At 40.1% G+C, this 23,017-nt stretch overlaps 2 protein-coding genes across 6 annotated transcripts; one reads left to right on the plus strand and one right to left on the minus strand.

The window, feature by feature from the left end:
• Positions 1–176: 176 nt before the first annotated feature.
• On the plus strand, positions 177–4,930 carry cep72 (centrosomal protein 72). Of its 3 annotated transcripts, none has more exons than XM_084358536.1 (14): positions 177–279; positions 510–637; positions 850–1,042; positions 1,121–1,229; positions 2,265–2,422; positions 2,531–2,580; positions 2,664–2,706; positions 2,940–3,143; positions 3,236–3,417; positions 3,499–3,592; positions 3,686–3,864; positions 3,952–4,078; positions 4,159–4,270; positions 4,732–4,930. In XM_084358536.1, the coding sequence occupies exons 1-14, from the start codon at positions 204–206 to the stop codon at positions 4,802–4,804; spliced, it is 1,728 nt and encodes a 575-aa protein (XP_084214662.1). In that variant the 5' UTR covers positions 177–203; the 3' UTR covers positions 4,805–4,930. The 3 variants fall into 3 exon arrangements, with proteins under 3 accessions (XP_084214662.1, XP_084214661.1, XP_084214660.1); XM_084358534.1 differs by having other exon boundaries at positions 194–279; positions 2,943–3,143; XM_084358535.1 differs by having other exon boundaries at positions 2,943–3,143; positions 3,686–4,078.
• A 577-nt stretch (positions 4,931–5,507) lies between these two features.
• tppp (tubulin polymerization promoting protein) lies at positions 5,508–22,787 on the minus strand. 3 transcript variants are annotated; one of them, XM_084358538.1, is made up of 5 exons: positions 22,693–22,787; positions 14,336–14,416; positions 13,462–13,797; positions 7,743–7,896; positions 5,508–7,659 (listed from the first exon to the last, which is right to left on the minus strand). In XM_084358538.1, exons 2-5 carry the CDS (start codon positions 14,347–14,349, stop codon positions 7,450–7,452), a joined length of 714 nt encoding a protein of 237 aa, XP_084214664.1. In that variant the 5' UTR covers positions 14,350–14,416; positions 22,693–22,787; the 3' UTR covers positions 5,508–7,449. The 3 variants fall into 3 exon arrangements, with proteins under 3 accessions (XP_084214664.1, XP_084214665.1, XP_084214663.1); XM_084358539.1 differs by lacking the exon at positions 22,693–22,787 and adding an exon at positions 15,147–15,251; XM_084358537.1 differs by lacking the exon at positions 22,693–22,787 and adding an exon at positions 14,944–15,068.
• Between the last annotated feature and the right edge of the window lie 230 nt (positions 22,788–23,017).

Genomic DNA, 23,017 nt, shown 5'->3' on the forward strand with positions numbered 1-23,017 from the left:
TTATGAGTTTTAAAACGTGATGTAGCCCACACATATCGATAAGCCAAACAGTTTGAAAACATATTTCTATTCAGTAAAACGCTTCATCTGATTTCGGATCATTGTAACATGCAAGACCGCATTAGCATCTTATGTGAACGAGGTGAAACATAATTTTCAACGCTCATTTGACGGTACCTGAACGCAGCTAAAGTTCGAAAAGCATGGCGGCGGAGTGTTTGACAACAGTAACAGAGCAATGGATACGGGACAGGTTACAATTAAAACATCCGTGTCTTGGTAATATTATCTCATGGTTATACAAACATTATACAGGAATAAATACCAGCTAACAACCCGTGGCGTGAAACAACGTAAAACTATTGCAGCTAACCGTTAGTCACTTTCCCAAGCTTCATCACCGGTGGCTAAGCTAACGAATGCTAACATAGTCATCAACAATAACTGTCGCCTGCTGCAAACCAGATGCAGTGCCGTCTCATTTATAACGTGTTATACTTTATAAACAGGTGATGTCCGCTCACTGAGCCTCCCGGGGACTCGTGAGGAGAAGATCCGACATCTGGGAAACGCACTGAATAACTTTGTCCGTCTGAAGTCTCTGGACCTGTCCTACAATGCGCTTGTCTCTGTTGAGGTACAGTAGATTTAAACCCTTACACTTTTCAAGCTGTAAACGTGTTTGTAGATGTTATATTAAATTTCCTGACCATAAAACTACTGTAAACATCTGAAAAGGGTTAATAATGTCCAGTTATCCCCTTTTATTTCTTCTTTAAGTAACATTAAGATTGTAAAAAGGATCTGATACTAACCGCTGACTGACCCCTTTTATTATTTCCCCATCAGGGAATTAAACATTTGAAAGTGCTGGAGAGGCTCATCCTGTACAATAACTACATACCTTCCCTTGAAGAGCTGAAAGAGCTGTATGAGCTGCCAGCTTTGAGAGAGCTGGACCTCAGGCTCAACCCTGTGACCAAAAGTCACCCACACTATCGCCCTCATCTGGTGCATGACATGCCCAACCTGCGCAAACTAGGTGAGAGCAATAACACTCAGATTGCGCTGATCTCACGTCAGTTTTCAGAATAACTGAGTCTCCTCCTTTGCTTTCTAGATGGCTGTGCAGTCAGAGACACAGAGCGCAAAGTTGCCATTATGCAGTTCTCCTCTGACATTCTGCCTCAGCAGAAGAGCTCAGCTTTGAATGAGTCTGCTGACCAAAGGTACACTGATTGTCAGATGAGTAATGAGTTTGTGTGTTTCAGGCCCTATTTGATTCGATAGGTCTGTCAATGATCATGAGAACATGGAAAACACAGCAAAACTGATTTTGATATTGGGTCTAGAACAGTAGGAAGAAGGACAAAGAAGCTTTGGGAATGTTTGGTAAAAAATTGGGTCATTTTTCTTCCAGTTTAAAATATGTTGCCCAACTCTTCTTCAGTACACCATCCTATGTTAACTAAAGGTTTTAAACTGTCTTGCCTTCATCAGGGTGGTGCCATAGATCTGTCATGTCATTAATATGTATACAAAACTTTACACTTCTGTTTTCTTCAAAAATGCTTCAGAAAAATTATTGTCCTAAGTTTATACAAAAACTATATTATCTATAACCATGAATACAAAAACATGACAATCGACTTTTCACGTTATTCCCTAACAAATACACTTTTTCATCTTAACTCAATAGTGGGTAAAAAAAATTTGTAATAACATAAACGTCTCAATACAAGTAAACAAATTTCAACCTAATTATTCAAATTACTGTTATGAAAGAAGGTGTATTTACATTACCTCACTTTATAATAAAGAATAAGACTGAATAATATCAAAGTCTTTCTACCTTTGAACTTAACACATCTATCCAAGAACTACATTTCCAGTGTTTCTCAAAGAAATCCTGTTAATGGAGAACAATTATATCTCCATGGACTCGACAGAAATGGCTTCAGGTTTAATTTTTCTTTTCACCCTCTTGGGTTTAAAGTGCCCCAATTAGAAATCCAGAAATCTTTCTTAATTAACTATTAATTAAGAGGTTAATTATTCTGGCTGCATATCAGACTTCACAAATACTCATCACTCAGATGAAGTCTTGCAATAATTAAGTTTACAGAAAAAAGTGAGTGACTCAGGTGCTTCATTTTGGTCAGTGTAAAGTCTTGAATGAAAAATGTAGTAACTCTGGTTGACAGAAACATCCACAAAAAGTTTCCACCATCAAAATAAATTACTGTCTTGCTTGTGGTTTCCAGAAGCAGTGATCACAGACTGGCTTTAGTCGACCGCTTAACCAAGAGGCTCTCTCTGAGGACTGACACTGATGATATTGTGTTGAATTTTGTTGTGACAAATTGTGGAGGCCAAAGTGAAGCTCCGCCTCTCTCTGACTCTGTTCAGAAGGAGGCAGAAGGTATGATGTCCAAAAGCTAATTCTCAAATCAAAAGCAAACCAGTAAAATGTTGTTGTTTTTTCAAGAGTCTATTAATGTCAAACTGTCTTCTGTCTCTCAACCACCAGGGGAAAAATCAAGAGATTTTACAGAACAGAGAAGTTCTACTCCCATACAGGTGACTCTTATTTCACAGTCGGTTAAACATATCATCATAAAACATATCTTATCATAAAAGCTGCATGTGCTTTTTATTTTTAGGAAACTGCTAAACCCATCCTCAGGTATCCACGTATGAAATATGGTAAGTTTTTGCAGCTCTTTGTGTAGGTAATCATAGCTGTTGAACACAGGATTACATATGTTTTCTTTGAATAGTAAAAAAAATAAAATAATGGACATGAAATTGTGTAAAACCAACCACTAGGTGGCGACAGAAGGCAATACTTATGTAGGCCTATTTTTTAATCATGAACACAACACTGTCTTTCAAAGGTCAATTAATTTCAGTGTTTTATTATGTCACTTGTAATTTAGCAGATAACACAGAGTCCAAAGTGCCACACACAAAGGAACCATCTCATAAAAGAAGCTCTACCTCATTAAAAGGTACTGACGGACCGAAGGTGTCCTTTGGCCCTTATGTAGAGAAACACAGACCTGTGTCTGGAAAACAAAAGCAAAAGGACCTTCCTGATCAAACTCGACATGAAGCCAAGGGACATTATACCCCCAATCCTGGTAAGAGCTGAATGTCAGAAGTTATAAACGGCCGCAGATACCAAATCTTCACTTTCTTGGCAAGCTGTTGAATTTATGCTTAATTTTTTCAGATCAAAGTCGCCGTCACAGCTCTTTGTTTATTAATATCCGGCCTCCCAGTCCACATCGTCCTGGTTTGAATCTGTCTGACCCCTCCAACCCCATCTTACATCCTCCAAGACTGACTTACTCTACCTTCAACAAGACTGAAGGGGGCTCCAGCCTGCCGCAGCAAGGAGAAAAGAAAAAAAGGGTGGGAAGTTAATTCAGTCTTCTAAGTCGTTATGCATTTGTTCTTTTTCTCATATCAACTCATCTCTGAATTCCATCTCAGGGTAGTTACAGGAAACCCCTGGAGATGCTCCTCAACCTTGTGGACAAACACTGGACGGGGGAGAGATCGCTGCATCATAACAACAACTTCCTGTGTGAGTTGGAGTTCAGTTTTGGGGAATGTGGTATCTGATTAGAGGAGCCTGAGATAATGAATGTCTTCTCATCATTTCTATATTTGGCTCCAGCTCAGGCAGTCCAGATCCTCTCTATGATGGAAAATGATATTTCCTGTCGGGAGGCTGAGGTCAGGACCTTAAGACGGGAAGCCGATGCACTGAGGTTTCAAGCGGCCGCACAAGAGGAGGAGCACAAAACTGAAGTCCGTAACCTCTCTGCTCAGCTGGAGGAGGCTCGCAGTGCAGTTGTGAGTGGATGTGGCACAAGAAAACAATGTCCAGCTTCATATATCAGGATGAGCTTGCTGTATTTATTGTCTTTCACTCAAACACAGGGCAAACTAAATGAGCAGCTGAGGATAGTTTTGGAGGAAAACGTGGCTCTACAGAAACAGCTCATCAAGTTAGAACGACAGTATCTCAAGTCTATGATGAAAAGTTCACCTATTACTCAGATTAAAGGTGGGTGTAAATGCCAGTGGGAGAAACATTTGAGTGAATATTTTGCTAGTTGCCTTACAAAATTCTCTGCTCTCGCTCAGAGGCTCAGACAGAAGTGGATGAGCTGAGGAAAGAGATCGAGGGCTTGAGGGAGAAAGTGCAGGAGGCCGAGAAGGTAAAGGATTTGTCAGAGATGCTGCAAGAAAGCCACAGGTAAGAAGACATGGCCATCCTAGTGTTGATACTCATTCCAACACTTGCACTGCAAGACAGTTTAGTACATCCCAATACATAGCATGTCAAATACAGTATGCCAAAAATATCAGGATGCATCCGGTCAGTATGCAAGGCAACATGTGTTTCTGGCTATTCTGATCCACAATCCTTTGCAGTGGAAGATATGTAACATTGACTGAGCCACTAAGAGAGCACATACAGATGATTGGCTGCATTGCAAATCGCATAGATCTCTAATTACATCAAATTTGGCGTGAATTTGTCCCAACTGTTTGCATATTTCATGCAACAGTACGTACTTTGTAAGAGCAGCTGCAGAACGTACTAAACATGTTTTAAAAAGTATGTGATTTGGAATGGTTTCTGACTGTATCTACATGCCCACAACAAATCAGTGCTACTTGGTTGTTTGTGTGTGATTTGTGTACATACTGCAGGTCCCTGGTGGCTACCAACGAGTGTTTGCTAGCTGAGTTGAAGGGAAGTGGGGAAACTGAAAGGAGAATTTGACTGAAAAGATGCACACGAGGATGAAAATATCAAAGCAAGACCACGCAGAGCATCATAATGGTTTCGCATTCGCTGCACGAGGCCTTCAACTATGGACTGTTTTTAAATCATTTTTACTTCACATCACTGCAGTGTACATTTATTTTTTCAGTGTATTAAGTTCACAGCCCTTGTGTGTTTAGATTATTGCGTTTGTTATTTTAGAAAAATATGTATAGGCTGCTTTTGTTTGATGTAAACAGTAACGGGGAAAGGCAATTCATTCGAGAAAGTTTGTGTATAAGTGTGTGACAGCACTGTTCTGTTAAATGATTATGAGGGGGAAAATGTTAGTGAGAAGGTCATAATGTGTTTCCTGGATCAGTGGCAAGATTGTGTCTCTCTTAGCTGTTTTCCCTCTTTTTTTTTTTGTAGGTCACTCGTGTCTCCATCTGCTTTGTACGCTGCAGTGGAATGAATGCATCTAGATTCCAGCTGCACTGTGACTTTATTTATACCTCTGCCTTAGGGCTGGAACACTTCGCACACACATGCACTTTCCTCTCGCAAACACTAATGCAAGACCTGGCAAAGCAGGTTAGGATGTGGATGCTACTGCATGAAGTGAACGGAGCTTTTGGTTTTATGTGAATGTTACAGGTCACTGGTCGGTGCTACTGGTGGAGAGTTTCACAGTGGTCCTGAAAAAGCCATAAGAAAACAATGTGTTTTGACTGACACCTTGTAACCTACTCAGCCAAGGTTCAAAGGTGTGTTTTTTTTATTTTCAAGAATGCACTACAAATCATGAACACACATTAAGAGGCCTAAAGAACTAGAACAAAAACACGCTGCATGCACCGGGGCACAATAGTACATTAAAAGTTATTTTCAAAGATAAAAAAAAGACAATATTGTTCCTCCACATTAAAGGTGCACAGTATTTGGCATTAAGCACAGAAAACAGATCTTACTCAAGATACTGCAGCAGAAAAAGATTAACACACTGATAGCTGCTAGTTTTGCACTCGATGCATGATTCTTCATCAGCTGAGGCTACAGGTAATGTGAGACGAACACTCACAGTGTTGGAAAAATATTCTACAAAATATCACTTTGTTTGCATTTTTCCCTTTATCTCATACAGATACAACAGTAAAACCCTGCTTTTGTTTTCAGTTGAATTTGTGCCTTGGATGACAGTACCACACCTAAAAGGTACTCCAAATCTTTTACCAAAAGACAAATATAATAGCATTAGAGTGCAGCTGGCTTTGTACATGTACAGGTTGATACATATTGATTTCAAGCAATACATAATGTTATCATGATCCCACAATTTCATCACTTAATATTTTTTTTTAGCAAGAAAATATTGAAGTCTGTCCAGTAGTCTGTCCTCACAGCAGGCACGGCAGTTCAGATAAGATATGACAAAACTCCTACTGTCATCTAGATGCTTCTGAATCAAATGCAATATACATAACATGCACAAAGTACAGCAATACAGAAAAAAACAACAACATATAAAGCCAGTGTCATAAATTAAGCCATGTGGCTATAACTTTTTAGAATATACACAATCTTACCACAAATATATTAGAATTACTGTATAGAAATCTGATGAGGAAATATAAGTAAAATGTTAAAAATACAATCTTGTACAACTGAGCTCATCGACTGTAGTTAGAGCGTCCTTCAGCTGAATTCACCAATTTAAAATTCAAAAAGCATGTCAGCAAAATGGTTCATATGTAGGTAGATACAATAGGGTCTGAATGGCGAAAGTGTAAGAGAGAATAAGGAACTCCTGTTACGTTATTTTTGTTTAAGTGTTGTAAGCAGGCTTATTTAAAACGTTTGGAGTTTTGTTTTTTACGTTTTACATATTCACAAAAGCAAAAAAGATATGGCAGTGGTAAGAAATGTTCAGTCTCCTGATGAGCTAAATTGTAGTTGACAAAACCCTTAATATATTTGTCTTGATTTGAGCTGAAGGCAAATTATTGAAATGACAGTGTGAGCTTGTAAAATGAAAACAAGTTAACAGCAGACTTTCCTAAAGACTTGACAAGTAGGGGCGGCAGACGGACAAATAACACTGAGGATGGAATTAACTATTTAACTTTTCAAAAATAAACAAACTGATAATGTCCATGTTAAAAATGTGTGCCAATTGTCACTGAACCTCTGCGAAACAAATTAAAAATGCATCGCTTCAGCTAAATATGGGAATAGAAAAGCCTCCATTAAAAAGTGCAATGTTGTTAATTCCTCAAACTCCTGTCCCACTTTTGTTTTTCTTGGCATGTTGTTTCAATTGTGCTCAATAAATATTATAAGGCCCTATCATAACAACAAAGCTTCAATATTCATAGCATAGCAGTTTCTCTGTCGTCTGTTCTCTTCAGTGTAACTCGCTATCAGACAGGAATGTACCAGCTGGTGATGACTTTGTAAAAATAGATGTAAACAGTTTTCCAGTTCTCACACTTCACAAAGAGAGGAACTCAAAATCATCTCTCTCACACATACGCACACACACACACAAAATAGATGGGTGGGAAAATATATGAAATCCTATTCTTTTGTGCTTTCTTTGAGTACTCTTTTAATAGAAAATTATCCTAGTAGTTGATCAAATGTTTATTTCCTCATCCTCGCCCTCACATGGGTTTGCCCACGGTGGGTTTATTCACTTTCTTTTCGTACGACCCTCGGTGTTTGTATCCCGAGACATATCCCGAAGTGTCGACTATGTCTTCTCGTCCCGCCTTACCCTTCCCGCGGCCGGTGGGGTCAAACCGCTCCTTGTGTGACCCTGTAAACTTGCTGGTGTCCGTGAGACGGCTCACTGTCGGGGAGGCCACGGCTCTCTGTGAGGAAGCGTTAAAAAGCATTTGAGTTTAATGTTTGACTGCAGATATTATGTCAGTAATATTCACGCTTTGATTCTCACCGTGACTCCTGCAATGACAGGTGTCTTCCCCTCAATCAGCTTGAAGACCTCGGCCTCGGCCTCCTCTCCAGTCTTGTCTTTGTATTTCTTCCTGGCCAGCTCTCCTATTGCAGTCTTGAACTCGTCGTATGTGATGTTGCGAGCGGATTTCTTCCTGAAATGTAGGTGGAAAAGGAGCTTAAGTATGAGATCAACACTTGTCACAGCATGGTTCTTAAAAAACCCACAAAAAATCTCTCAGTAGTGTCTGAAAGCTTAAAATGAGAGCAGGCGGTAGTGTACACAGAGCCATGTGTGATCACTTTAACATGGCAGATGTAAGACAGCACGGAGATGGTATCCCGCTGAGATAAACAATGAGAAAACTTTTGCTGGATCTCGTCTCTCAGTGTGTCTCAGTACTCAGCTGTCGTCTGAGCAACTACACACACACACACACACACCTGTAGGCTGTATATGTGACTGTCTCTTCATATCATGTATCATATTGTGCTCAGCTGCAGTAGTCAGCACCCAGAGGCTTGATGTTTTCATTCCAGCTCGAGACATTTAGACCTGCTGAATCTCTGTATTCTCATATAAAAGTTCAGACTGAGAACCATATTCAAGACTTATATACCCCTGAACTTGGAAACTCTACATCTGGTTGTGTTTTTAAAACGGAGAAGGGATACAAAGCTGCTGCAGGCCCTTTAGCTGGCAAGTAAAACAACACTCGAAAGTGGCCAAATCTACAATGAAAGATTGGTATGGAATAATTTAGAAATAATGTAAAGCTCAGATATTTTAGAAAAGGGAGATTTCCACGTCTTTTATGATTGTATTGCATATATTCAGAAAATTGTGCTTTCAAAACGAGCCGTCAGAACTTCCGTAAGGTTGTGACATCACATCAAAAATGAAAAATTGTACTGTATTTGGATAAATCAGTCAAATGTATAACCCCAATTTACTTAGTGAGTTATGACCCACATGTGGCTTTTAAATACCCCTTTCAGTGCATATTAATATATAAAAACTATATATGAATAACTGAAAAAATATCAAAAAAGTTCTTTACTCTCTGTGACTTTGCCATTTCCAAATATAAATAAAAATGTAAAAAAGATCAAACTGGTGTAACCTCTGTCGGTACCAGACCACAGATCATCATCCATCACTCCTTCTGAGAGTGCTCTAGTTGTTTAATTGGCCACATGCCCGTTTCACTTCCATGTTAAAAGTGCATAGTAACACAAACATAAACAGCCATTGCTGTGGTGATAAATCGCATAAACAACAGCCTATAAAGCCTGAAGTCTCCCCGGCAACCGGCTGTCATAGCAACAAGCTCCAGTAAACAGGGATGTTTGGGTTTATTATTAATTTGACTCATCCAGTGACCCTTTTTTTTGTTTTGTTTGGGCAATCTATCAGTGTTGAACATTTGAGAGCTCCATTCCTCTGCGCCTGTTCCGTGCTGTCTATTGTCAGGAGGGAAACTGGATCTCCAGCTGTCCGAGGAAGATAACTGTGTGTCCTCGGCAAATCTCTCCACACTGAGCCAATAAATCCTCCAAAGTATACAAATAGTTAAGCTCCGTAAATAAGCAGCCCATCAGAATCTGAGAAGGCTGCCATAAGGGTTAATAGGAGAAAGGTTAGAGGCGAGTGGAACTTTATTATCATTAGGCACACTGCGGTAGCTGACCTGCTGTTTATTTACAGAGTTCAACCATCTGCAGTACATGATCCATATGGATCTGACACAGTGGTTGTCTGAATCTGTTTAATGCAAAAATGCTCCTGCGCCGCCTACGATCATGTTCACTGATGAGGAAATACAACCGAAGCCACCATAAGACCATGCTTGTAATTAATTAGCCCACGCCAGATTTCTACCTCATCCATAGTTTATACTGTGGTGTTCTGGCTCCAAGCAGGCAGACAGCACAGCAGAGACTCAAAGTGGTGCAGCAGACCTCCATACCCACAATAAATAAGGCTTCATTCAGCCATGCTATGATTAGTCAGTGCTCATTAAGATGTTTAATTTTTCGTGTGTGAGCAAAGAGCATTTGACACTGATTAAAGGGAAAGTGGAGATCTGCATCTTGGCATCGCAGCCCTCCCCAGCTCAGTCATGCCTGGAGTCAGAAACTACATGAAAATGAGCCCCTCCCCCAGTCTGAACCTGCTTGTGGTGTGTAAGGACACCACACGCCTTATCAGATTCTACTGATTCTACAGTACGATCCTCTCTGATCAGGCAGCTCAGACGACAGAGCCTGCAAAGTCGCATGCCAGACACACACATCCAGGTCCCTACAATATTGCACAGATTCACCACGAAAAGCACACATGACAGGGAACTACTCGTCCTTAAATCTTTAAAGTGGTTGCACCATATTGTTTACACACTTCTAAATATTGCTCACCAATGGAGCGTGATGTAAACAAGCTTAAATCCCACAGTCAGCTGTAAGTTCCCACTCTTGTCTTGCCAAGAAAAATGTTGACAGCAGTGAACACGAACACCCATTGCCATGCCAACTGTGAAGGTGTTCATATGGGTGACTCAAAGTCCAGAAAAACAAGGCTACAGTACTTCTTTTGCTTTCAGTCTTACATTTTACAGAGCTCTTTAACCTGCATGACACATAAAGGATAATTTGTTGGCTTATTATCTTTTGGCAGAGAATTTCCAGTATTTGCAAAAAAAAATTGCCAATCCTTAAAATGTGAAGCCTACAAGTAATCATTTCAATTCTTTGGTTTGCATATTTCGTTCTGCATTGTTATATCCTGCCGCCTCTTTGGTCGTAGAACTGCTAATAATTGTGTATGGCAAAACTTACAGAAACGTAAAGCTCCTTGTATGAAGGGTTAATAGGTAATAAGGCCCTTATAAATCTGTCTAAGATGCTTATTAACATTATTTTGTGTTATAAGATTATATGAGTGTTAAAAACAGCACAGTAATCATGTTAATCACCTGTCTATCATGTGATTGTTAGTCTCTACCAAGCTTTTTTTGTTGCCTTATTAAAATTACTTTATTATGCACTTATTAGCAGTGAATTATGTTTTTTGCAGCTACTTGTAAAGTAACTTTAAATCTAAAGTGTGAAATATGCCTTATTAAGAAAAAGAGGATGACTTGTTGCATCTATGTTACACAATGTACACAAAATTTGGTGTCGGGTGAGCTTAGAAAACAGGAAAAAGAATACTTCAAAAACCAGAGGCAGTCCAGGCACTCCAAACAAGGAAAGTATTATATAACTTATTATGGTGGCTGAATCATTTAAAAAAGCTTACATGTTTCGACCATTAGGTCTTCAAATTAAGTCCTTTGGAGCCTTGATGAAGACCTGATGGTCGAAACATGTTAGTTTTTTAAATGATTCAGCCACTACAATAAAGGCTTTTTTTGGCTGGATTGCCTCTGGTTTTTCGAAATGCCTTATTAAAAAACATACTTTATTATGCACAGTTTGTAAAGATTATTTTTTGCAGCTTTTGCCTTTGTTGAATAGTACAACATAGGGGATGACGTAGCTGGAATTGAACTCGTGGCTGCTGCTTTAAGGACTCCCACTCGGCCTTGGTACACGGGTTGTGCGAACACTTAAAACAGTCAAGCTTATAATATTAATAAGAATCTATAATGACTTATAAGGGCCTTATTACCTATTAACTAACACTTATTACAAGGACAACAACATAAAGCATTACAGTCAAGGTAAGTCTCTAGCATCTGGAGCCACATGCATGGTCTTTGATATAGTTGAGGAGGGAATCCTTCCACAGCCTTCTTGTGTTTTGTGAGTTTTCTGGTCTTTAATTTAGACAAATAACCGGTGCAATTAATAGATTTCAGAGTAGAATATTGTATTTCAAATATCTTCTGTGCAACTTTCTACTTGATAGACGAAATATCCAAAATAAAAATAAAGACTTTTAATTTAAGCTGCACTATACACATTTAATATTAATAAGTCCTAGTTTAGTAATTCAATTTTTTTAGGACTTGAATACTCCTGGAGCTACTTTTTAAAATATTCCATCTTTCCTGCACACTCCTCTGTTACATAGACAGGGACAAACAGTCTCAAACAGAAAAATAACACTAAAAACCATTTTGGATTCTGTGTGTACACAAAGTGACGGAGATTGAGCTGTGATTACACACAGGCAGAACACGGAAAATCTACTAAATCAATACGAGATTCCCAAGCAGACATTTTTCGTGGCTTCTCCGCTCCTTCGGCAAGACTCCATGATGAGTGGCTCCCGGCCATACTCTTCTATTCTGGTGCTGTCTAGCAGAACAATCTTTATTCAAAACATCCAACCAGGAGAGAAAGAAATGTAAAGCTGCTTTGTGTATGAATGAAAATCAACAACCGAGCACAAAAATCCTACAAACACACTTTGTAAAAGCCCTGTCCTTTCTTACACCAGATTTATTTTGTGCCACTGAATGGACCTCACTGTATGTGGCCAACACTTAATGTGGAAGAAGATATTTACACTCATCTGTCAATGTGTTATCAGTCCACATAGTTTGCAGACCCTTCGTATCCTTGTTAAACATAAGCACAGCTGTACAGATGAAAAATGTTTCTCCTTTGGTGAAATAATATTGAGGTCACAGCTTATTATTAGACTCCACTTAAATCAAGCAGTAAAGGATGAATCAGTCTGGCCTGAGGAGACACGGGATGAGCCATCTTAACCTATGCTCTGCTGCTGTTTCTGAGGGACAGCTTCAACTGAGTCAACTTAACGTAAGAAACAAAAGGCATCTTCCAAAATGCTGCCTGAAAACATGAAATTCAATAAATATAAAAGAGGATGCTAATTTCAGTCCACATTAAAGTCCCCCTCCAGTCAAAAATGTGTTTTTCCTCTGTTGAATATTTGCGCGTTGCTGTGTGGAACATGTCAGACTTTGACACTAGAAGACTGTTTTCACTTTCATTGCTGAAAGTGTAAATTTTCTCTGTCCTCACTGACAATCTGATTTTAAGAGGCGGGACTATGAGCATGATTTGTGACATCACAAATAGTCTGGAAGCCAATCCTCGTCCAATATTCAGCAAAACTTGTGGAAACTTGAAGCTTCCAATGGGTGCCATTTTAATGATTTTAATGTCATAATGATACTTTTTTCCTGTAAAACCATGTCAGACACACAAGAGATTATTTTTACGCCTTAATAGAAGTGTGGAGGGTATCTAGACAGTTGACATCTTAAATTAATTTGCACGATACAACCAGAGTCAATTTTCATTGCCGTTTCTGTCTGGTAAATCAGTGTACAATAAAGTTGGTGCCTGTTTTCCTTAAATGTGTACTACAGAAGATGCCTTTGATTCAATTCTCTGAGCGAAATACAAAGGGAACCTCCTTTGTCCGGAGACAGCTTTCATCTCCATTTCTGTGTCCTCACAACCACAGTGCTACCGTGTCTGCACAACTTCTAGTGGCCTTTCAGGCATGCTGGGCTGGGTGACTAAGCCTTAAGTCATCTCCACTGCTGCAACAGTAAAGTAACACTATATTGTAAAAGAACACAATCCTGTAGTGGCACGCCTGTTATGAGATCTTAGCTGGCTGAGACGTTGGGAGATTCAATAACAGATTTTAAGACAATGAAAGATAAGAAGCTCAAAATGAACTGACAATATTTAGCCTGAAGTACATTACACACCACATCTGGCGCCTTCCTTACTTGACTTTGCTGAAGACGATGTCCACGTCAGTGAGGGTGATGCTCTTGCCGTCAATCACGCCGCAGTCCTTGCAGAGCTTGGACCAGTTCTTGCCGTGCATCTCCTTGCCGGTAGCGCGAGTGTCACCGTGGATGGCGAAGCGACGAAACGCCTCTTCCAAAGCGGTCAACTCCACCGGCGTGGATGACCCCTGACCTCCTTCACTGGTCCCATTGGACTCAGTTGAAAGCCTTTTGGACGCCCGGTCTTTAGACTGTTCAGTGTGCGGCCGTAAAGGGGCCGAGGCGATGTTGGGATGCTTGGCTGTCTGGACTTTAAAGTCATCTATGTTGTCTCTGGGAGGGAAAAATACAACATTATCTTATCATCTATGTGATGTATGAGGTATATGTGGCAGTTTTTGGTTGAGTTAATATGGTAAATGTTTAGTTTTACAGTAAAAGCTAATGATCCAAGAGAAAAAGACATTTAATCAGCTCTTACACCAAGGAGGAGGACAAAGATTTTTGGCAGAACTACATCTGATGTAAGCCAGTTCTGCAAGACTCTCAACGGACACTCTTCTAAAGCAAGTAAACAATGCGTCATGCCTTGAGGTCAAGACACAGCTTGCTAGTTTGCCTTCTGCCTGTTCCTTTTTACTGTGTATAATGGGCAAGATCAGACTCTCCAGAGGTGCGTTTCTGTGCTCACGCTGCCTGTGAATGGGCAGATGTCTTACGTGTTCTGGCACAGAGGTTAAGGATATAAATAGATCTCTGAGGAATTCAAACGCACACAAATCAAGAAGCAGGAGAGCAGATGGATGTTGAACTAACACACAAAATGTGAGGTGAAGGCTCAGAAATACTGTAGACGACTTCTATAACTTACTTCTGGTCTGCCATGCTCGTGCAGGAATTCAGTTCCGTCTGTGCAGTGCTCAGATTAGCTGACTTGTGTTTTCTCTTTGTGCTGTGGAAAAGATGAGAACGGAGGTGAATACTGTGAGAGGAAGTGCCAAAAAGTAGAGGACATAACAAAGAAAATAATAAAATTAAAGCAATTACTGCAGCACGGCTTTAAAAATACAATACTCCTCTTTAATCATGCACAATTATTGATGACATAATGTCTAATCCAGCCTGAAACACACACACACAACTACATTTAAGGCAAAACTTCAGAACCACAACTTCAAAAGGAACATCTCAATCCTCTTTATCATCATTACCACCGAATTCCTTCCAGATCAACGTCTGTGTGTTAGTTATCTTTTGTTGTGACACATTTCTAAAGGTTGGATTTGCAAGCTGAGCAGTTCAGGGAATCCCCTCTATACACATCATCATCCTCTATGTACAGAGCAGCAGCATTTCACCCTCTCAAGAAGCCTCACAGACATCTGAACTGCTTACTTTAGTCATTATTCCTTTAGTAAGATGCAGGAAAATCAAATTACTGACAAAAGAAATAATGTAATCCTCTAACCCTCTGCTCACCTTTCAGCTGTTCCCATACTTAGCTCAGCATCCTTGAAGGAAGTGCGTTGCCACGGCAAAGTACAGCCCAACAAAGTCTCTAAAATGATCTGCCAGTAGCTGCACTTGCTACAGTTTTAACAGATACAAACAAGATGCAAACCCGAACGAGATGTCCCATGGACTAAACCGTATGCTCCAGCCAGCAAAGCCCCTCAACTCACCAAGAATGTGATTTCCACTCACCCCGAGTGGCACAGTGTAGAGCGAGGGGTTTTGTTTCCACGACCCCGTGGCCAACAATCACAACTGTGACCTCGCTGAGTACAGTCGACACTTAAATGGGTACAAAAGTCCCAAGATTGACACTGCATAAAGCCATTATAATCAGGATGTCAATTCTTAGGGGAGAAAAAGGAGAGATTATTAATGTGTATGAATAATGGCATTCAGAGCAGCAGACACTGGGGACCTATTGTCCAAGTCCAGTGGCTTCTCTGTCTGACCCGTGCCCATTTCTTCACACACATGGTGACATCGCAGAGCACCACTATTCATGGTTATGTAGTCATATGTCATCGAGGACTCAGGCCAAGACAATCCAGATAGAATTATTGAGGTTGTTGAAGCGTCAATCTTTTATTTCTCAACTAAATATTACCAATGCACACACATGTAAATTAAATTTACACATCAACATGTTCGGGTGTTAATGGAAAATCAGAATCCATTTGCTGCACTTATAACTCACTATTGAGCAGAGACGTGGCCTAGAGTCATGGTGACATTGTGACTCGAGTCACTGTCTTGAACTGACATAAAATAAATGATTTGAGACGCCACGAGGACTTGGAAGTTAAAGACTCATGACTCCAATTACTTCTCTGCATTCATTTTATCTTCTCAGTTTAGGTTTTTATTTCACTGTTAAAAAGTGACGGCAAATGAATCCTTTTTGATTGAGGAGAAATTAAGAAATAAATATGACTTTAATAAGCTTTAATTGCTCAACTTGACTTGGCTTGACACAACCTGTGACTTGCCCAAGGAAAAATTAGATGGGATTGCATGAGAACAAATGGCTTGAGTCACATGTCTGCTATTCCTTACACTTACAAAGAAAAGAAAGAAATACTTATTATTTTAACCTCAAAAGTTATTTAAATGCATCTAATATACTCAAACTTGGGAAGAGAAGTGGTGATACCCCATCTTTGTATCTGTGCAAAATGTTATGGGTGTAATATGGTTACACATGGTTTGAACAGTTTTATTTTCCTTGAAAAGCCCTCAATCAATCAAAACAAAAGACGCAAGTAGTTTGGTATATGACTCAGGCAGAAATGTTTGCAGATGGGGTCATGTTTTAAAGTTTTATTCACCTTGTGTTTAGTCACATTCACTGACTTCCTTCCCCACTCTGACTCCCTCCCAGAGGTTATCACAACAGGCAGGGAATGTTCTACTGTAGCCCAGAATGGACAAACCGAACGCTGACTTTCAGAGAGGACCTTTTGCATTTTTTTGCACTTTTAGTGGCCACCGTAGGGGAGGCTGAGAAGAGGGGTGTTCAGCTGGTTGCAATCTGCAACCTCACCACTAGTTGCTGCTTAATCCTACACACTGCACCTTTAAAGGGTAACTCCACCAATTACACACATTAAATTGTGTTTATAGGTCTAGGGGAGTACTGCTGCATAAGTGAAAAAGTAGTGTAAAGGCTCACTGACTGAGTTGCATTGTGGGTAATATAGGCTCCAGATTTTGAAAAGCTGTCCACCAGTCTAGCATTGCACTGCTGGACACAATATCAACAGTATCAAAACAAATGATAAAAATCAATACAGCAGAAGCAGAGATATCACCTTTTTTATTTCGCACATTCTTCTTCCTTTTCATAACCTGGCACCTGCATTACCCACAATGCAACGTAGCCACTGAGTGACATCACTGGAGGTAGTTTCTCTGATTACGCAACTTCCTCTGCAGCCACAAAAGGCTTTACTCTACTTTTTCACACCTGCAGTTGTACTCCCCAAGACCTGTAAACACACTTTAATTCATAAAATTGATAAATGACTTAAACGGATATTTCCTGCTTATGGTTTTTAATGAAGTAGTTCAAGTACAATCAGGGTGTAGAATAGTACAGAAGTTTATGTTGGGGATTTCCTCATTTGTCATTTATAAAAAATTACAATATAGAATTATATTGTAATGCAAAGAAAGGGAAACATGTGATATTAAAATTATTAACCTACTCTACAGAGGAGCACAAACCAGTCAAATCCGCTTTGTATCTCGATGTGATGCAGACATTTTCATATTTTCGCAGCAGCTTCCTGTGATGCCCACATTGAGGTTCCATCTTTTTTAACTTTAGTTTCAGTGGGGATCCACATCCTTTCACATAGATTTGCTACTTGCTGTCTGTTCTCCTTTGTGCTTCACCGACAGCAGCAAAATCTGTGAGAAACAAAGGCATCTTTTCACTCTCCTCTTCCAATTTATAGTCAGTAGTTTCAAGGGGCCTCGAGTCTTCAGTACAACAGGCCTCTTCAAACCACATCATGTTCAATACACGAGAGCGAGGTCATTAACACTGCAGTTCAGTGGCATTAAGTAGAGCACAGATGAAAGGAAGTGTAGTGCTCTGACAATGCTTTTTTAATCAAGTCATTACAGACTGTGAAGACAGTAGGGTGTAGAGGCCATTTGGTACAACAAAGATCTACCTTAACAAAATACTACTCTGATATATATAAAAAAAAACAGGCGACTACAGCCATCTATGTAGAACAGTTCTGTTTTCTGCCCCACATACAAACGAGGAGCCATTTGGTTAAGGGCAGATCTCCAGAGACAAATCTGTGACTGGATGACAGCATGCTTACATACACTCGCCTTCTGGCAATACACTGCACAGATGAGTGCTTTAACCATAAATTGACCCATTTTGCACTGCATCTATTCATAGCAACAATACGCTGCCACGGCTGGAACATTCTATTCATTCTCAAGAGAGGAGCTCAGCCAGTGGACAACATGCAGGCTGCAATACCAAAAACACAAATGTTGTGTTTAACTGTTCGGTTGGCAGACGGTGTTTAACTCACAGAATGATGACACTGTTGTCTGTGTATGTGCGAATGTGTTATTGGGAGAGAGAGGAAGGTGTTTTAACAGCAGCCTACTCCTCCATCATGCCATCATGGTGCGTGGGCATGCAGAGATCCCATCTGCTTTCCATCTACATCAGTGTCCTTTCCAGGCTGCTGCTCCGGAGTGTGACAGTGTCACTCTAGCAAAACGTAAAAACCGTCATTACTACGCCGAGCCCCCCCCCACTCCACTCAAGACTGACCTCCATTCTGCTACTATAGTGACTACTTCACTGGACCATAAACCTCCATCACTGACCGTAAAACTATTTAAACACATCATAGAGCTCCAACGATTAGCCGATTGAAAGATAATGAATTATTTAAAATAATAATAATAGAACTTATTAGGAAAAATGATTCCAGCTCCTCGAATTAAAGACCTAGTGTATAATAAACTGATATTTGAAGGTTTTGAGGTGGCCTCACCTTGGTTTCAAGGAAAGAATGATGGGTATTTTTCACTGTTCTCTCAGGTTTTATAGACTTTATCTGCAAAGATTAATCGATAAGTTGTCTACTATCATATTACTCAACAACTGTTTTGATAATTAATCAGTTTGAAATTGATGAAGAAAATTTCTTTAAAAATGATTCAATCCGAGCATCTTAAATATGAGTATTCTCTGGTCTCTTTACTCCTCTACGACAGTAGACTGAACATCTTTGGGTTGAGGACAACACAAGGCATTTAAGGACATGATCTTGGGCTGTGGGAAACACTGATCAACACTTTTCACCACTTTGAGATTTTATAGACTTTAATTAATCGATTAATGAACAATGAGAGTAATTAACAGAGTGGTAGTTTATTTTGAGCCCATCCCACATACACTGTCCTCGTTGGGTTCATGGTAGTTCTGCATAGACAGACCTCTCTCCACAGTGCTGAAAGGTCTGACTGCACACATTCTCATTCTGGGAAAATATCACTCTGGCTTGTGTGTATTATTTTAAATCAGTCAAACTCATCTTGAGCGATGCTAAACCCAGAATGCAGGGATGGTGCCCCGGCAAAATAGTCTTGGGGGGACTAGCTTGTATAGGTTGCTACTGTTAGCAACCAGGTTACTGTTAGGGCAGTGTTTCTCAAACTTTTTACATCATGTAACAACTCAAAAACAATATGACGTTGAAATACAGTAGCGGAAGCGCCGTTTGCTGCTAATATTAGCTGGTGCTGTGGACGCCTCAGTGGCCACTAGCACTTGTGCTCAGTTCAGTGTTGTCAACTTCAGTCTCAACAGGACAACAGGAAATATTGCCCTCCAGCTCCACACTTCTCTTGTTTGGAGCCATGTTTGTAGTGTTTGTGAACCTTTCCTTTTACCTCTGCTGATTATCTTGCCATCACAGTTTGAGTTTAGCTGGTAGCTAATCATGGATGGCCTACGCATGTGCGACGTCCAAAAATGTTACAGGACAGTACCCCAACTTTAACTGGAAACTTTGCAGTATTTTGAGTGTTCATTTTTAAAAAATTAATTATAATTATTCATTTACAAAAAACATCTGTGGGATTCCTCTGTGTACCACTAGAGGGAGCCTGGCGTACTAGACTAGTGGTGTTAAGGTAACTTGCCATCTTCAGCATGTAGGTTGCTAGCTCAGAGATTGTTCCTGTTGGTTCCCGTAGCAGCAAGGATTTTGAAAACAGTAACACACAGCTGGCCACTGGTCGCCTGAAATAGGCAGCCAATTGGAGACGAGTGTGTTGTGTGTCATGGTGTTATAAGAAGTGCAATGTTCATTCTCATCGTCTCCAGTCTGATATCAGTTTTCCTCCCTCCATCTCCACTGTAAACTACTAAAGGCAAAAACATACAACAGTTACTAAATAAATAGCCTACTCTCCAGTGCACTGAGGCTGTATTACTCCGCGGCTGAAAATAGTTCCCAACAAATACTCTATTTACTCATGTTTGAGTAACATTTGCTAAAAACCACAGTGCCCAGCTGTTTAGGGGAATTACTTGGCACCTTTACAAATGAAGCAATATATTTGTAAATCTGTTTTTAAAGATCTACATTTTCTGTAGAAACCACTTGGTTTGTTGCTGCCACAGACATCATGGGTAAGTTGGGAAAACAGTGAAAACTGGACAAACGCGTTGCAGATTTTGGTTTATAATGACAAAAATATAAAAGCCCTATCCTTCAACATTGTTTAAGGATTGCACCACCTGACACCTCTAAATAAGAAACCTCTTAACCATTTCCCAGTTTGACCACAGTCCCCCCCTGAAGACACATACAGAGAGGACATGACATAAGCATGCTGTAGCCGGGGGCTGAGGTCACCAGCACGCTGTGTCTGTCAGTCCTCGCCTCCCTAAACCCTTTAACTACTCTATGAGTCAAACATCTTGGCAAGCATTGTGCTGTAGAAAAACAAGATGTTTGAAACTAGCTACAGCGGTTATTGTTGGCAGCATCAGCAAGCCAAATAGAGGTATAAGGCAGTGTAAAGAAAGCCCGGGGGTCCTTATACAACCCGACATTTGTGAGGAATATGTGATGCCAGAGACAGCAGAAGTGTCCCTGACGTGGCTCAGATGGAGCGAGGCCTGTCGAGCCAGCAGCAAATTAGCTCTGAGTTGAGTCCAGTTAAAGATTTTTAGAAGCCAGGTTGTGTTGCATAATGTCTCACTTAATTTATTTAGATTTTAAAGTCTCTGTAATTTCGCAGACATATAAGTCTCTAGTCAGCGGCTGAAAATTAAACACAGTCAAACACACAACGGCAACTATCCCCTAATGTTAAGGCCAAAGCAAAAAAATAACTCTGCCTTTGATTTTGCGCGGTAAAGACAATGCTGTCCGACTACAACACTTCACTTTGCCCAGAAGCATTCTATATATTTCGTAAACTTGACCCAAATTTGAGTCATGACAAACAAAATAGGGTTATTTACACTCTGAGGTTAATTGTTTATGACAGAACCCAAAGGCTCTTGGAACAGTGCAATGAAACCCAGAACAGTGAAATCTGGGACAAACTCACTGACTGTGTCTTCTTCTCATGCATACCTAATTCAACCTATGGGGAGGACGCAGCTACAAAACCATTCACTGACTGATAATACCTTCCTTAGGTGTGCTGTCTGTGAATAAACAGAATAATGTAATGATAACTTATTTTCTACTGGTGCAACCAGCGTCCACACCGATCTAATTAAATCCTGAAGGTTATTTATTTGCTGGCAAGCAATAAATACAACACAGTAGAGCTGATTTCCATTAGGTGATTAGTTGACTCATCAGTGTCATTTACACTGGGGACACTGGCAACATGTCCCCACCACTTTTTGAAATTACCATTTTTGTCCCCCATCACTTTTTAAAAGCATAATTAGTTAAAAATGTGCTTAAAATTAACTTGCATCAAGAAATGTTAACTAACATATGAGATTAAACGAATGTTGATGCCCCATTATGGATTTTTTGTATCATCTACTCTGACCTATATAATCCCCCTCATCACATTTTCCTAAAATCGCATAATAAAATTAAAATTAATTGCTGAAAGATTAATCGTTTTGATTTTTCAAGCAAAAAATATCAGATATTTGCAGGATCCGGCTTCTGAAATGTAAAGATTTGATGCTTTTCTTTGTCGTTTCTGATTTTAAATGAAGATTCTATGGGTTTTGGACTGTAGGTTTGACAAAAGACACAATATGAAGCCACCACTTTGGGCTCTGGGAGCATTTTTCATAATTCTTTGACATTTTATAAATTAATCCATTCATCTATTAATCATGAAAATAATTAGCAGATTACTCAATGAAAATACCAGGTAGCTGCAGCCATACAACACACTAATATGGTAATATGCAATCAATATGCAATCAAATTGCCTCCTATTTCTCTGTCTTAGAGCTGAATTCACACAGAATCAGGAAGCTAATAAAAGAGGGCATACTCTTTTTCTTTTTTTTCTTTTTCATGCCTAATTATGTAACTACCTACATGTAACCCAACAGCTTGGCATGAAGGCTGCAGCCACGGGCCAAATGCATTGTCAATCATTCTCTCTAACCAATAATGGTGCTTATTGGAGAGCCCTCCACTCTGGCTCTCATCGAGCCCACGTTTAAAAGGTAAACAGAGGAGGAAAAGCTCTTGTTTATGTTAGTGGATATGGCTGCAGCTGCTGGCTTTTCACCACAGTGTCTGAGCGAAACATGTTACATAAACTTGAATCTTCCAGATTCACACAGTCCACGTGATCAGTTTGTTATCATCAGCCTCTGAGGCATGTCTGCCAATGCTATATATATATATATATATATATATATATATATATATATATATATATATATATATATATGGCATTATAGCCTAAACATAATTCCTTTTTTAAATTCTTGGACAAAGCATGCACCAACACGTCCTCAGGCTACAGCTTCAAATGCATCTTACATTTCAGTGTCAGTGCAAAGGAAGCATGCAGAGACATGAAACAAAACAAAATGCACCCTCAGACACCAGCTGTGTAGGCTGTCACCTTCATGTTTCATAATGTGAAAACATGCAGGTAACCCACACCATCAGCCGAACCAAGCAGAACTAATCAACCAATAACGCCAAATACAGTTGTAATCACCTGGTGTCGAAATCCTCCACCTTCTTTGTCAAAATCACAAAACCATAATTGCGCGTCGCGGAGTGCTGAAGTGTTTCTCCTCCCCGCTGCCTGAGCTCAAGTCCGCTCGACGGCTCCGTCCCTCCGAGATGCTGAAGAGAAACCAGCCCGCTGATTGGCTGCCGCCGCCTGAGACGAGCTTGTTTTCCTCTGTGTTGCGGGCTGTGATGGAGCTCCTCCGGTGCTCAGTGGAGCGCTCATAACCAGGCAGTCTGAGCTCCGAGCATCTTTTTGGTGCTTTGGGAAACGGAGCTGTCAACAAAGGACGTGGATGGTTTTGGTTGGA

Source organism: Pagrus pagrus (assembly GCF_965226575.1).
Source record: "Pagrus pagrus genome assembly, chromosome: 7".
Lineage (NCBI taxonomy): Eukaryota > Metazoa > Chordata > Actinopteri > Spariformes > Sparidae > Pagrus > Pagrus pagrus.